The sequence below is a fragment of the Crocodylus siamensis genome, chromosome 4 (genome assembly GCF_052110815.1).
Source record: "Crocodylus siamensis isolate JL-2025a chromosome 4, ASM5211081v1, whole genome shotgun sequence".
NCBI lineage: Eukaryota > Metazoa > Chordata > Crocodylia > Crocodylidae > Crocodylus > Crocodylus siamensis.
In genome coordinates this window covers 192,444,519-192,458,509 of record NC_143398.1, presented here as the reverse complement: position 1 = coordinate 192,458,509, position 13,991 = coordinate 192,444,519, and the positions used below count along the sequence as shown (strand labels likewise).

Below are 13,991 nucleotides of genomic sequence, written 5' to 3'. Positions count from 1 at the left end.
AGCTGCAAAACCTAGGAACAGTAGTTTAACTGTTTAATCATAAGTTTAACACACATGCTTAAATTTGGTTGTGTAATGCTTATGAGATCCTCATGTTAGAAGAAAGCAATGGTTTGGTGTAAAAAAAAAATTATAACCTGCTAGTAAAACATTGTTTTGCTAATTTTCTAATATCTCTTTTATCTTCTCATGCTTTCCTGGGTGCTTAGCGTCAACGATGGTTGGTATTATCATATTTTAATATGTATGTTAAAATAACTTAAAGTAAAATGATTAAAATGAGCATCTTGTATAAGCTCATTTCTGTGACCTAAAGATAGTTTTTATGCAGCAAGTTTTATTTATAACAGTGGGGAAATTTACTCTAGTGTTTGTTTGCTTTTGTCTTTCAGAAGCAATTCATAGCCTTTGGTTTTTATTCATGTTTCTTTTTTATTACTCCTAACACTCATAAAAATTTACTTTCACATTTTGTTCCCCACTGTTGCCAAGGGTCTTTTATGACAGTTATTATATGCAAGCTTACGTTACAGACATTTATCTAAAAAAAGTGGGTTAAGAAAATAAGTTTATTTCTTGGAGGTTAGTAGAGCTAGAGTTACTAGTGCATGCTCTTTGGAAGACGCATAGTATTCCATTCTGTGTTAGGGAGTACTAAAAAGCTGTGGCCTTTTTTTTGTTTGTTTCCAATTCAAACTTAAGCTTCATAAGCAAAATCTTTGACATGAGATTTTAATGTTACTACATCTGCTAATAAATTAAATCATGGTTAAAACCATTCCGTTGGTCACACAGTTCAAAAGTAGAAAAAAAAGCCATAAAAGTGAACATACAGGTTTGCCTTTCTTTTGAAACTTCTGATGGTTTCCTTGGTCCAGAAGTATAATTCGAGTCAAACAGAGACTAAGGATAATTCAAAGGCAAAAGAAAGATAAAAAGGTGCCATATGATTTGAGTAATAGAACAGTAATGGAAAGTATGAAGAAACTGAAGTCCCATGTCATTTCGTGTAATAGACACATACATAGAGACAGCAGCCACATCCAGACATGCAGGGACATGTGCTTGCATCTGTCCAAATTTATGCTGTTACTTTGTTACTTTGTGCCTCGGTGCACACCCCGGTATATTTTACAATTTTAGAAGCTGTGGCTATTCTCCACTGCCTGACACAATCAGTAGGCTTGCTTTATTCCTACCTGAAATGGATAATATTTAGATAGAGATCATTATGCTTTCAAATACATTTCAATGTATCACTGGCTTTTCGGGTCTACGCTTTTTGGGTTTTAAGCCAATAAAAACCTCAGATTAGGTGAAAAGGTAGATTTCAGTAATTTTACCTCTTAATGAAATTTAAATTATTTGCTGTTCCTGTGTTTTTACCCTAAAAAAGTTCATACAGGTTAATTACCATCAGGGATACCAGTTTTCCATTTCCCATGGGAAAAGAGAAAAATTTGGACTCTTTTTAATGGAGAGACATAGAGACTTTGAACTTTTGCAAAGAGCTCCTTGCAGGGTGCTGGGGGGAGTGGAGTGGTGCCCCCAGGTGGCAGGGAGCATGTGACCAGAGCAGCACAGAGCTCGCAGCAGCAAAGAGCTTCCCTGCTCTGCCCTGCCACACCATGCCATCCCACTGGGCTGCAGAGGTTCCAGGAGAGGGCAGCACAGCAGAGACCCTGCAGTGGGCAGCCTGCACATGCCACCACCCTGCACAGGTCTGAGGGGCATGGGTCCCCTGCCACCCAGGAGTGCATGCAGCAGCAGGGAGCCACCATCCCCCCACCTGAGCCTGCAGCAGGGCAACCCACAACCCTCCTTCACTTCCCATGGTCGTTCTATGAGCTAAGTGGGCAGGGGGAGCTCTGATTTGCATGATAAAAAAGGGCAGGCAGGCAGGGGTGCCACGTGCATATATATATACACATGACAGCTTGGAGAGCAGTTCCTGCAGATAAGTCTGCAGGGAGGTGGGGATTTAGGCCCCCTATAAGGAGGGAGGGAGCTGGTCAGAGCTGGGGCTATGGGCTGCCCAGACAGGTGGTGTGTGTGGCTTGGGGTTGTGGGCTCGGGCTCCCTGCCCTGCTGTCCTCTCCCAGGACCTCCGCAGGCCAGTGACTGGGACCTGGCATGGCAAGGCAGAGTGGGGCTGGGCAGGGAAGCTCTTTGCTGCCGAAAGCTCCATCCTGCCCTGGCAACATGCCACCTGCCTGCCACACACCACTGAGGAGCACAAACCTGCGCTACCACCCCTACTGCTGCCAAGTGGGAAGGGAGCATGTGACCAGAACAGTGCAGAGCTTGCAGCAGAAAGGAGCTTCCCCACCCAGCCCCGCTCCACCCTGCCACACCATGTCCTGCCCACTGGGCTGTGGAGGTCCCATGGGAGGGCAGCAAGGCGGGGAGCCCTCAATGGGCAGCCTGCATCTACCACCACCCTGCACACAGATCTGGTGGGCATGGGTCCCCTAACCCTGCCGGGAGTGTACACAGCAGCAGGGAGCCACCCCCCACCTGAGCTCATAGCAGGGCAGCCCACACCCTCCTCCACCATGGGCTCCACTCCAGCCATGCTGCCCGTGGGCATTCTGTGAGCTAAGTGGGCAGGGGGAGCTCTGATTTTCCATGATAAAAAACCCCAAATCAAATACCAAAATTTATGGGTATTTAGAATTTATTTTATTATAGTGATTAAGGCACTGGTAGGCTTCCAAATTGCTTTAAAATTGTAAATATATCAATAAAATATTGTGTTCAATTCATATATATATAGTGGAATTTCATTTTAATCATAACTTTTTGGGTTTTTTATCAGATACCTTGTAATTTTTTATCGGAGAATACCAGGATCCCCAGTTATCATAAAGTAAAACACAGAGCTTTGTAATCAGTGCAAACAAGCCCTGGATATGGCAACTGTTTCCTTTGTATGGAAACTTTGCTGGAATGTTATGCTTTCATTGGGTGCATCTACACATGCAATTAGTGCACCTCAGTAAACTCTGGTGCAGTTCACATCGGAGTCAGCTGCTCTTGGGCACAGTCCTCACATGTGCTTGGGACTGCAGCAATCTGAGCTTGGGTAGAGCAGCCCTGGACAGGCAGCAGGCTTGAGATGTCAGCCCTGGGTGCCAGGAGGTAGTGTGAGATGGCAGAGGGGCTGGCTGGGGCATGAGAGTGCCCAAAGTGCAGAACCATGTGGCTGACCCACCGCCCAGGGCTTCTGCACCCCAGTTCAAACTGCTGCAGTCTCACACCATCAACACATACATTGCAACCTAGTAAAAGACTCTACTCTAAGATAGTACTGCTGGGGACAGTATTGTTTTATGGCAGGGTTAATTAATTTAGTACACCCGAATACCGACATACATGTAGATGGTGATGCTTTACTGTGGAGCTAATTGGTCAATTCCACAGTAAAGAACATGTGTACATGCACTCATTGGCTGTGCCCAGATGAGCACATACATACGGTATGTGGTACTGCAGGCCCGTCTGCAGCACCACACACTGCACATGTACGTGTTTCCCATGCTAAGATCTCTAGGTGAAAAAAACCCATGCTGAAAAAAAGCAGGGCAACACATAGGGCAACAGCATGCGCCACCCAAAACCAGATCCTGGCCAGTCAGAGCCATTCTCCAGCTGCCAGCCAGGCTTCCTGCCATAGCTGCAGCTCCTGAGGCCTCCAGAGCTCCAGGTAAGGCTGCTGGGGCCAGCACAGTTTTAGGCCCTAGCATCCCATACCCCACTCAGAGTAACCTGCCATAGGCCAAAGAGTGCGTGGCATGGGTGTTCCCCAGAGACAAGTAGCAGCAGCACAAGGTGTGCCACTGCTATTTTTCCCTAAGGAAACAAGTGTCCATGCTTGTTTGAATCTACACGTGCCATTAAGGCAACATGATAAACACAAAACCAGTTTGCATCAGAGTCAGCTGCTTCTGGGTGCAGTATCTTCACATGTGCACAGAACTGCAGCAGTTTTCACCTAGGGCAGAGCACCACTGGGCCAGCAGGGGAGCCAGAGAGGTCAGCTCTGGGCTCCAGGAGGCAGTGGAGGTTGGCAGAGGGACTGGTAGGACCTGGGGGTCTGGCCCCCAGCTCACTGGCCTGAGTAGGTGTATGTATCACACCTGGTCAGTGTCTACACAGGTGTTTCAGTGCAGTAAGGTACTCTCCTGTGGAGTAGAACCCCAACGGTACTATCCAATGGCAGAGTTAATTAGTTTACTGTATCCTAATACCAGGGCATGTGTAGACTGGTGCTTTACTGCAAAGCTAATTAGCCAACTCCACAGTAACGTGTTTGTGTAGATGCACCCATTGAGTATAAAAATTCTCTGAACATGGGGTTCTGTATCAAATCAGTTTGGAGGTTAAAGGTAGAGCAGGATATGTAGTTTGCTTGTTAAGAGAAATGCCCTGATGTGAAAACAGATACATACTGGCATAGTCCAAAGCCTAGAGATAGCCACTGCTATCCTGAGGGTCAGCAATTCAGACAAATCAGGGAGTGAGTGCTAGAGCTGGTAAAATGACTGCCTTAACTTTAACAGTATATGGAAGAAGAAATCCACAGCCATGGCATTTTGGTCAAAAGCCAGATACATCAGTAAGGAGCGCGTGTCTTTGGCAGCATCTTTCCTAAAACAAAATATTTCAATACAGTGTGCTAGCATATGTCTGTTTTGCAACAAAAACTTTTCTGTATTAAAATTAAGAGCAAGCAGTATTTTGTATAAAGTATATATTATGGAAAATTTAGTAATTGCCCAGCATATATCTGTAGTCTGTCTTCTGTAATAGTTCTGTTTCCAAGAAAAGAAAATCCAAAGCATACATTTGCATCTATCCATTTTAGCTGACATTACTATTACAGAAGTGACTATCAGTCTTTAGAGGGGAAAGGTGAAGGAAGTTGCACATTATAACATGGTTTTCATAATAAGTATACAATACATTAAGCATATTATTTCTAGAAATCTCTGTATATAAACTTTATGCCAGAAAACCTGGCCCAAGCCTTGATCATTCTGAGTTGCTTGCAAGAGCTGTAGGTAAGAAATAATGCTATAACTCATCCCCCAATAGTCTGTACGTGGAGGACTCTTCCTATGAATCTTCCCAATTACAAAGATGAGGGAGTTCATCTGCAGTTTTTCTTCACAAGTCTGTTATGTGTAGAGCTGGAAAGAATTTTTTCAGACATTATATATTTTATAATTACACCATCTTGGTTACCCCTGAATTATTTGTAAATTCGAGTCACGTTTGCGAAAGAATTAAAGCTTTTTTTCAGTGTTTGATTCATAAAGCTTGTAGGGTGGACAGAGGTTCATCCCTATCCTGTGATGACTTTTGAATCAAGATCACCCATCTTCATCATCATGCTGCAAGGTACATTAGGTACTCCTAGTTTTTCTCCCTGCTGCTATTTTACCCTGTATGAATTTAAATATTCTTTGGAGGAGAGACTGGAATTCATGCATTCCATTTTCCAGGTGACTACCCTAACTGCTAGCCTATAAAGTCATTCTCTGTGATAGTACAAGCCCATCTTTTTATCAAGTGTGTCACAAATTAGCCCTGCCTTCTCTCTGAGTGCCACATCAATCCCTTCCCTCTGCCCAAGTTACAGCTCTGCTTTCTGCTCCCTACTCTGTCCTCTCTGCCCAGTCTCCTCCTGTGATTAGCTTATGCAACTTGGTCTATATCTTTTGTAATGATGGGACAATTAATAGATTTTTCCTTTTCTTCTTAAAATCAGCCTCTTATTAGTTTTAGGAAAATGTAGAATTTTTTTAAAGAGTCTTAAGTCCTACCAGGCCCTAAATGAAACAGATTGTTTCATGTTATAGTGTTTAAACATGAAACAGATTGTTTCATGGTATAGGGTCTAAACAATACAGTACCCTCATATCTACTACATAAATATTTCTAACAGTCACATGCAAGAAGAAAAATATGAAAAAATATTAAAAATGTATGAGACTATTTGGGGAGAAAGTAGTTATGAAAAATCCTATAGTTTTCATGAGCTGTGTGTATGGAAGTGTTATGTCCTTACGTGACTTTTGATTCCAGTCATTTTCATCTAAATTTTAAGTCAGGTCCCAGAGTCCTTCTTAATTTTTACTCCATGGCTTCAGTGGGAGTTTAGCTTTAGTAAGGATGTTCTGTAATTACAGTGGATTAGAGCAGCCTCCCTGTACATGTATAGGAGCCTGAAAAATCATGGATTGACGGTTTGAAAAGTTAATGATTGCAGTGTAGGCTCAGGCTATATACATGTTCTCACTGAAATATGTTAAGTATTATATCCACATGGAATTTTGTGCAAAATCATCTACCTTTGTATAAGATGCCCATTTATACCAGGTCTGTATTTGGTGTGTATTTGCCAGTACTGTGTTTCCTCAGAATAGTGCTGTACTCAATGTTTCTATTGCCACTTTTGTAAAATTCATAACAAAAATGGCCAAAAGTCACTGGCAGGCACTGACTCCCGGGTAGCACACAAAAGTCAGTTAAGGACTGGGTAAGCAAGGATTATAGCTGTTTTGTGTTGATGGACTATCTCAGTGTATCTGGCTCATAATCAGATTTCAGTATGAAACAGCTATAAAAAAGAGGAAAAAAACTTTTGCCTGGAAAATCTCATAACACGTTATAATTGTATGCCATGAAAGCTATTTTATTTCTCTCAGTATTATTTTCCAGTTCTTAATAATACCAAGTGGAATTATTTAAATACTCTGGCATTTTAAATTCTAACATGTGGCACGATCGAAGCTTCATGATAAGCATGAAGGCTAGCTTGGATTTGTGATGCTGCTTTTAACATGAATAGATCTATTTTTCTGATGCACCATATAGACATAGTATTTATCCTGGACACACTAATGAGAATTTCAAGTATGCACAATTAGGAAACCATATCAGTCGTAGCTTGCGTTAATATCTAGTCACAATAAGGGTGATTTAAACCAACCTTAATTGTTCACGTTGTAAGAGGTCTGTGTTTTATAAAATATATATATTGTTCATTTCATTGACTGTAAGCAACATTCCCTAAGTTCTTCCTACTTTTAGGACTAAAGTAAAATCAGCATTATAGCAGGAGCTACTGGAATGAAAGTTCTCTTGGCATTTCCATTCTAGCATTGCTTATACAGTACTTTTGCCTATCAGATTAAAAATTTCCAGCCTTGGTCTCCCTTCAAAGGCAACTTGTTTAAAATTCAAGGCAAAGGACTTGGCATTTTTTTAAGGATGAAGAGAGCATATATTAAAAACAAGAACCCTTTCTCCATTAGAAAGAAAAATACTTTGGTCCAAATCCCAGTATTAATTACTATTTTGTTCCAGATACAGTCCCTCTTGCCTAAATAGGACTACTCAAAAGTGCTTCTCAGGGTAAGGATGAATCTGACCATTAACTTTTAAAACCTCCCCAACTAAAACAGAAGAGGAAGAGAACGCTAACATTTGATATGGTAACGGATAACCTCTTGAAAATTATCTGAGTGTCCTGACAACCTTTACTTTTTGTCTGACCCAGTCATCTACCTTTGACATTTACATGTTACACAATGCAACTTGTATGATTTGGAACAGGCTTTAGCAAGGCTTGGAATAAACATAAGTTATGCAATACATGTACATTTGAGTTTCTGGCACAGTGAAAAATGTAAGACCAAGTTCTGAAATTCTAACTATAAATAGTACTTTACTTTTTGTGTAGCCTTCACCTTAACCACTTGTTAAGTAAGGAGCGATCTAATATGAGTTAAAGGTAACAGAGCAATACCCTTGGTTTAAGAGAATAATAGTCCTGTGGTTCAGTACTCGGAAGGATATGATAAAGTTAAGTTTGCTTATAAAATTGTAATTGTTCCTGTTGGTGAATATGAATTATGATAAAACTTTAATGACTTGACCATATACTATTACTCAGAAATAATATAATATGATGCTTTTTTCTCTTCATATAAAAATATACTTGTATAATATCTGCAATAATTTGCTTTCTTGTACGCTTATTGCATGTTAATTGTCATAATCCAGTATATGTTAACTTGGACTTCCACATTTTGAGGTCTCTTCTGTTTAAGCTACATGTTACAAAAATCTAGGGCCAGTTTTTGCCTGGCTTTAATATGAATTAGAAGTAAAGTATGGTGTCATAAGACTTCCTTCCCCTTGTGTGACCTATGTAAGACCCAGACAGAATTGCAACCTGGGTCAAAGTGACTTCTCTCTCCTATTCCTTTGTGAACCAGGGGGAGCATGTGAACTTTATTAGCTATATCCCTTGAAAGAGAGAATGTCTCTCAGCTTTTGCTCAGTACTCTGAAGTATTGCTTTTCAGTCAGTAGCACAGAGGTTCTTAGATTCAGTATAAGATAGGAGGTAGCTACTTAGCTGCATGCCTCTCATGGCTGTAGTAACTGAGACTTGTTGGAGTAGTAATCTCACAGTCATGTAATACATCACAGGATTTTCTGTCCCCGGGGAAATGTAGCAATGTTCATGAGGATATATGTGGTGAAGCTCTTAAAAATGTTATCAAGTTAGTCAACTTATAAATGATGCAATGAAAGTGTATTGCATTCTGAAGCTACTTTTTCCACTGTATATCATTTATTTTGTCTCAGCTATGTGTACCCTGTGTTCATACTCCTTCTCTTGTTTGCGATACATGCTAATACTTCGATATTGTACTGGTTTTTTTCTTCTTTATCTGTTCTGATTAAAAAGAACTCATTTAAAATACAGCTTTGTATGTAAACATGTTCAAATGTTTGAATATGCATGATTCACTTTATGAAACATTTGAAATCCAAGTCACATTGTTGCACAAAGCAAAAAGATTCTGTTCTAGTACTGTTCATGCTGGTCCCTGATCACGTATAAAAGTACATATATGTTTAACTGTACTTACCCAGTTGGTGTCATGGCAGTTTATAAAAACTTCTTACATGTCTAAAAGCTTGCATGTAGGATTTTGTAGGATTTAATATTTTTCTTTGCGGAGACAGTCTTTTATTAACCATGCCTTGTCTTATTACAGGAGGGGTTCAAAATGGGACTAACTCTTGAAGGCACAGTATTTTGTCTCGACCCACTAGACAGCAGGTGCTGATGCCAAGAACAGAAGTCTGAAATTCTTATATGGTCCTTTTTTAATTCAGAGCATGTAATGACAAATATTGCCCATGTGCCAAAAATTGCTTTTCAATTCTCGTGAGGTTTGCTTATGTAAAACTCCAACTTACTTTCAAGCTTTTCCTGTACAAATGTAAAAAAAAAATCACACTTGTATATGAAATATGAATTAAATTACATTGTTGTAGTTCTTTCTATCACATTTTAGCTGATATTTGCTATATCTAATGAGTATTCACTTTAAGTTGGAGGAAGTTCTTCTAAAACCTCTTGAATACCTCTTTCCATACAATTCTTACATATTCTTTGAAATGGTGACATTTTAAAATAAATCCCCTTAAGCCCCCATTTATATTGTGATTATTATACAGTAATATTTTAAATAGCAAATAAAAAGTACAACATACTGGAAGCTAGTTTGTACATAATTGATAAATGTGGATGCCATGTAATTAATTCCAGTTACTGAACACAGTCACTGACTGTACTATATGGATAATCTTGTTAACCAGTTACATTTGTCAGATTTTTAGACATTCACATCTTGAAAAAGTTAAATATATCCATCCATTTGATTACCAGTGATAGCTAATGTTTAATGAATGCATTAAGGAGACCTATTACATATTTTATGAAAACAAACACACTACATAGCTTTCTGGTTAAATGTTTTATAGCTAAGCTAGTTGCATATACTGAAAACTATTTGGAATTTGGAATTCATTACGTGACAACTATATTTTGCTCTCTTAAAACTAAGGTATTGACCCTGCAAAAATGCTCTTAGGCCAGATACAGACATTGGACTTTTATCCATGTAAATGATCAGAAACTGATCTGTACCCATAAGAGAACAGAAGTTCAGCACACACAGACTTGTTTAAAAATGGCAGAACATGGTCTATGATTTACAGCCTTCCCCCCTCCCCACCCAATGTGTGTTCTGTTCACTACCAATCTAAACTACACCGCTTACAGAAAACCTTGTAACTTAGATCAATTCAGCTTCAGGCCTTTGAATGTCTGTACCTAGCCTTAGGGACCTATCTAACTATGTATGAGCAGGCACAGTGTGTTCTCTTGGACTACTCATGTGTCTAGTTATCCATGTGTCCAGGTGTTTGCAGGACTGCATCTTTACAGTATTTTCTCAATATTTTCTGTTACCGAAGCCAGAAGAAACTACGCAAGGAAAGTTAATAGTATAAGATTTTAAATACCTACAAGTAGCCCAGGTAAATCAGAAAAGAAGAGTTCTATGGTTTGTAATCTCTCTCTTGCGTGTGCCAGCACACACACACAGAGTCTGCAGCTGAGTGTTTGTGTATTACTAACTTGTCTATGCACACTTTTCACTAATCTTTAACATAAGCAATAAATTAATGTTTTCTTTGTGCATTTTTTCTTTCAGTTATGAACTTGTTTCTTAATTTTTTTAGACTTTTCCTTAATTTTGCTGAGTGTATGTAATACTCAGACTGTTCACTAAGAAAATTTCCTCCTAACAAAAACTCCTTATATTTATTTCCCCTTTGAAAATACAAGTAATTAGGGGGAAAAAATTTGCCTTATTTTTTTCTTAGCCCCTCCCCCCCACCTCCCAAAGACTTACTTTTTGTGGCACATTATAGGTCACGAAATGTTGGGTTGACCTTATTAACTTAAGGTTTACACAGGAAAATAAATGCATTTATTCAGTATTACAGTAAGCATCTATCTCTTATGCCCCAGAATGGCAAGGTACTTAAGCGTATATATAACTTTCAGTACACAAGTAGCCTGATTACAGTCAATAGGACTACTCATTTCCATATAGTTTGACATGAAGTACCTTGAAGCACTGGGGCCTTAATGTTCTACATAATGTAAGTCTTCCTTTCTTATTCTTTGCTCAGTATTCATATAGATATATATAAAATCACTAACCAATAGAATAGTATATGTTTCATAAAGAAAAGTCTTTATAATTTTGTTTCTCATATAGTATTTTGGAATTTGTACAATGAAGATGTTTAGCAGCCAAATGGCTTTTTATAATAAATAGAATTTGTATTTTTATTGTACTTTAAAAAGCTTTACATAATAAGCATATATTTAGTGGCCATTTACTATCAATGGTAACACAATGCTAAAATAATATTTGCACATTTTAAGGAACCTTTTTCTTTACAATTTTTATGGTAATTGACTCTGCAAATGACACTGTTAAATAGATAACTGGCTGATCCATAAAAAAAAAATTAATGCAACAGTTCATTTTTAATGAAGAAGTTTAGTGATCTGGTTGAAAACTGTATTTCTATGTAATCTCAAATGTCTGTTTAATTTTGCTGAAAATAAATGTTTTTAAATAAAAGGCATTGTGTAATATAATATTCATTTGGAAGACTTGGGGAGTGGGGGGAGGAGGAGAGAATTACATCATCCCAGTAGGTTAAGGACTGCATGGAAATGAAGCCTGAATTTAAGGCTGAAGTCTACTAATATCTAACAAGCTTAACTTCACGAGTAGTCACATTGGGCTACTCCTTCCCTGGCGTAAACTGCAATATCTCCATTAACTTACCCTTATGCATTAGCTCTTCTGCACGGCTCATAAAAAAAATTTCCAGTGCTAAGGGAGGAATTACATCCTGCACACCTGATAGGTCATATTGTGAAGTGCAAGTATTTTCCCCAGAGACTGAAAGTTGTCTTCAAGAAGAATAGTCACAGTCTGCAAAGTTAAGGAGGTGTTTAAGTCCTGTAGGAGCTCTTAACTTTCCAGTCAACTTATGTGAAGCATGGTGGGGTAGGATGCTTTGCAGCTTTTGAAGAGAGGATGCTCATCACCAGCATTATCATTCTGATGATTATTGCCACATTTCAAGAGAGTTAATATAACACATATTCAAAAGCAGTCTGACCTCTTTTTTAATTTTAAAATCAATATACATATGTTGACCACAATGTGTTTAATCCTGCTCCAATGAAATCAATAGATTGAACATTGACTTTGCTGGGTACATTATCAGGGGTCTGGGCTTTCTGTTTTCCATGGAAAAACAAAGTAAACCACAGATTTTGCCTTTTACCAGAGGGAAACATGGATTTCTCATTTTACCAGAGAAACCCATAGATTTTGCCATTTTGCAGTAAGTTCCCTGCAGGCTGGCAGAGTTCCAGCCTGCAGGGAGCTGGGAGGGAGTGGAAGGAAGGCGAAAAGACAGGGGACACCACGTGCATAGACACGCACATGGCCCCAAGAAGCCTTCAGAACAGCTCCAGCAGGTAAGTGCGGGGGGAGAAGGGGAGACCATGTAGGGAGGGACCTGAGCAAGGCTGGGGATGATGCCCAGCTGGATGGGGCTTCAGGCCCGGGGCCACAATGTGCATCTGCAGGGCCCTAGCAGGGAGCAGGATAGGGCCACAGCTGGCTCATCAGGGGGAGAGGGAAAGCTAGCTACCCGCTGCCATGCACACTGCCGGGGGGGTAGGTGGGATCCCCCCAGATCTGTACCTAGGAGAGGCGCTTTAGCTCCTGTAGGGCTGTGCAAAACAGCACCATTCTGTTTTGCTGTTTCAAAGGGACCATTTCATTTTGCTGGTTTGAAGCACTGTTCAGTTTCATTTCATCAAAACTGTTTCACTGTTTTGACGCATTTCAATGTTTCACCCATAGGTTATAATGTGGAATCACAAAAATTCCTATAATTTTGTCATTTCTTCCCTGATTCAAATGAAGATAGCAGGGATGCAGCTCTTGCTGAGGCAACAAAGTCTGTCAAGTTTCAAGGAGATAGGTACAGGGCTTTCTGGGAAACTGCACCCCAAACTGTTTAGAGCAAAACTCATGTCACTTGTAAATGTGAAGACACAGTGGGCTGAAAACAGCAGGCATGGTAGCCCCTGCTGAGGCCACAAAGCCTGTCAAGTTTCAAGGAGATAGGTATAGGGGGTCTCTGGGAAACTGCACCTCAAGCTGCTGAAAAGCAAAACTCATGATATAGACTTTGTGTGTTTGCTAAGGCCTCACTGACACTGGGGCCTCTACACAACATGGTAGTGTGCCCCAATGAGGTTCCCTCCTCCCCTACAGCCTCAGTCCGTCCACCACTTTAAAGACCGGGTAAGCAGCACAGTACCACTAGCAGCACCTCAAGCAGCCAAACTGGCACAGAGTCTTTCTTTTCTTTCCCATGGGAGCTTCTCCAGCAGCTGCCAGAGAACTCTCCTGGGGTCTTAGATGGGCCCAGGGCCCTGGCTCCTTCTGGTCAGCTGACCAGGTACAGGTGCTAAGGGTGAAGGTTCTGGCTGTGTTGGTCTAAGGACATGGCACTGGCAGACAAGATTATTTGAGTCAATCTGATATCTTTTAGTAGACCAACTGAATAGTTGGAGAAATATATCTTAACAAAATTTCAGTTTTAATACCCTTCGTCAGGCTGAGGAAGCACCTGCAGTTGGTGTGTGCACTGTTCCTGAATGGAAGGAATAGTAAAGAAGCCAGAGGCTGGCAGGCAGTGCAGGCAAGAAAGCCAGTCAGTGAAAATGGAACTGGAGTTGTCAGGAGGTGAGGGACAGGTTGGGGTGGTGGTGTATGGGGAAAGGGGGATGTAGCAGTGCAGGTAAAAGTAGAGAGGTATGTGGGGAGTCAAATGTCTGGCAGATTGTAATGTGTCAGAATTCCAGTGTCTGCATTGAGTCCATGACTTTCTGTACCTAGGAGGTTGATGAAGTGCAGTTCATAGGCTCATCTGCGAAAAGTGGTTTGTAAATTCAAACAAACACTGAAGCTCACAACCTCACCACCAGAAGCCAACTTCCTACAGCCCAAA

At 40.3% G+C, this 13,991-nt stretch overlaps 1 protein-coding gene across 3 annotated transcripts in view; it reads left to right on the top strand.

Moving 5' to 3' along the window:
- GULP1 (GULP PTB domain containing engulfment adaptor 1) overlaps positions 1-11,542 on the top strand; it is a 334,203-nt gene extending 322,661 nt beyond the window's left edge. For 2 of the 3 annotated variants that reach the window (XM_090045269.1, XM_090045268.1), the window contains exon 12: positions 9,080-11,542. In XM_090045269.1, the coding sequence (XP_089901395.1) occupies positions 9,080-9,151 (72 nt within the window). In that variant the 3' untranslated portion in view covers positions 9,152-11,542. The remainder of the gene's footprint in view (positions 1-9,079) is intronic. The other variant, XM_090045270.1, reaches the window with a different exon arrangement.
- Positions 11,543-13,991: the final 2,449 nt, after the last annotated feature.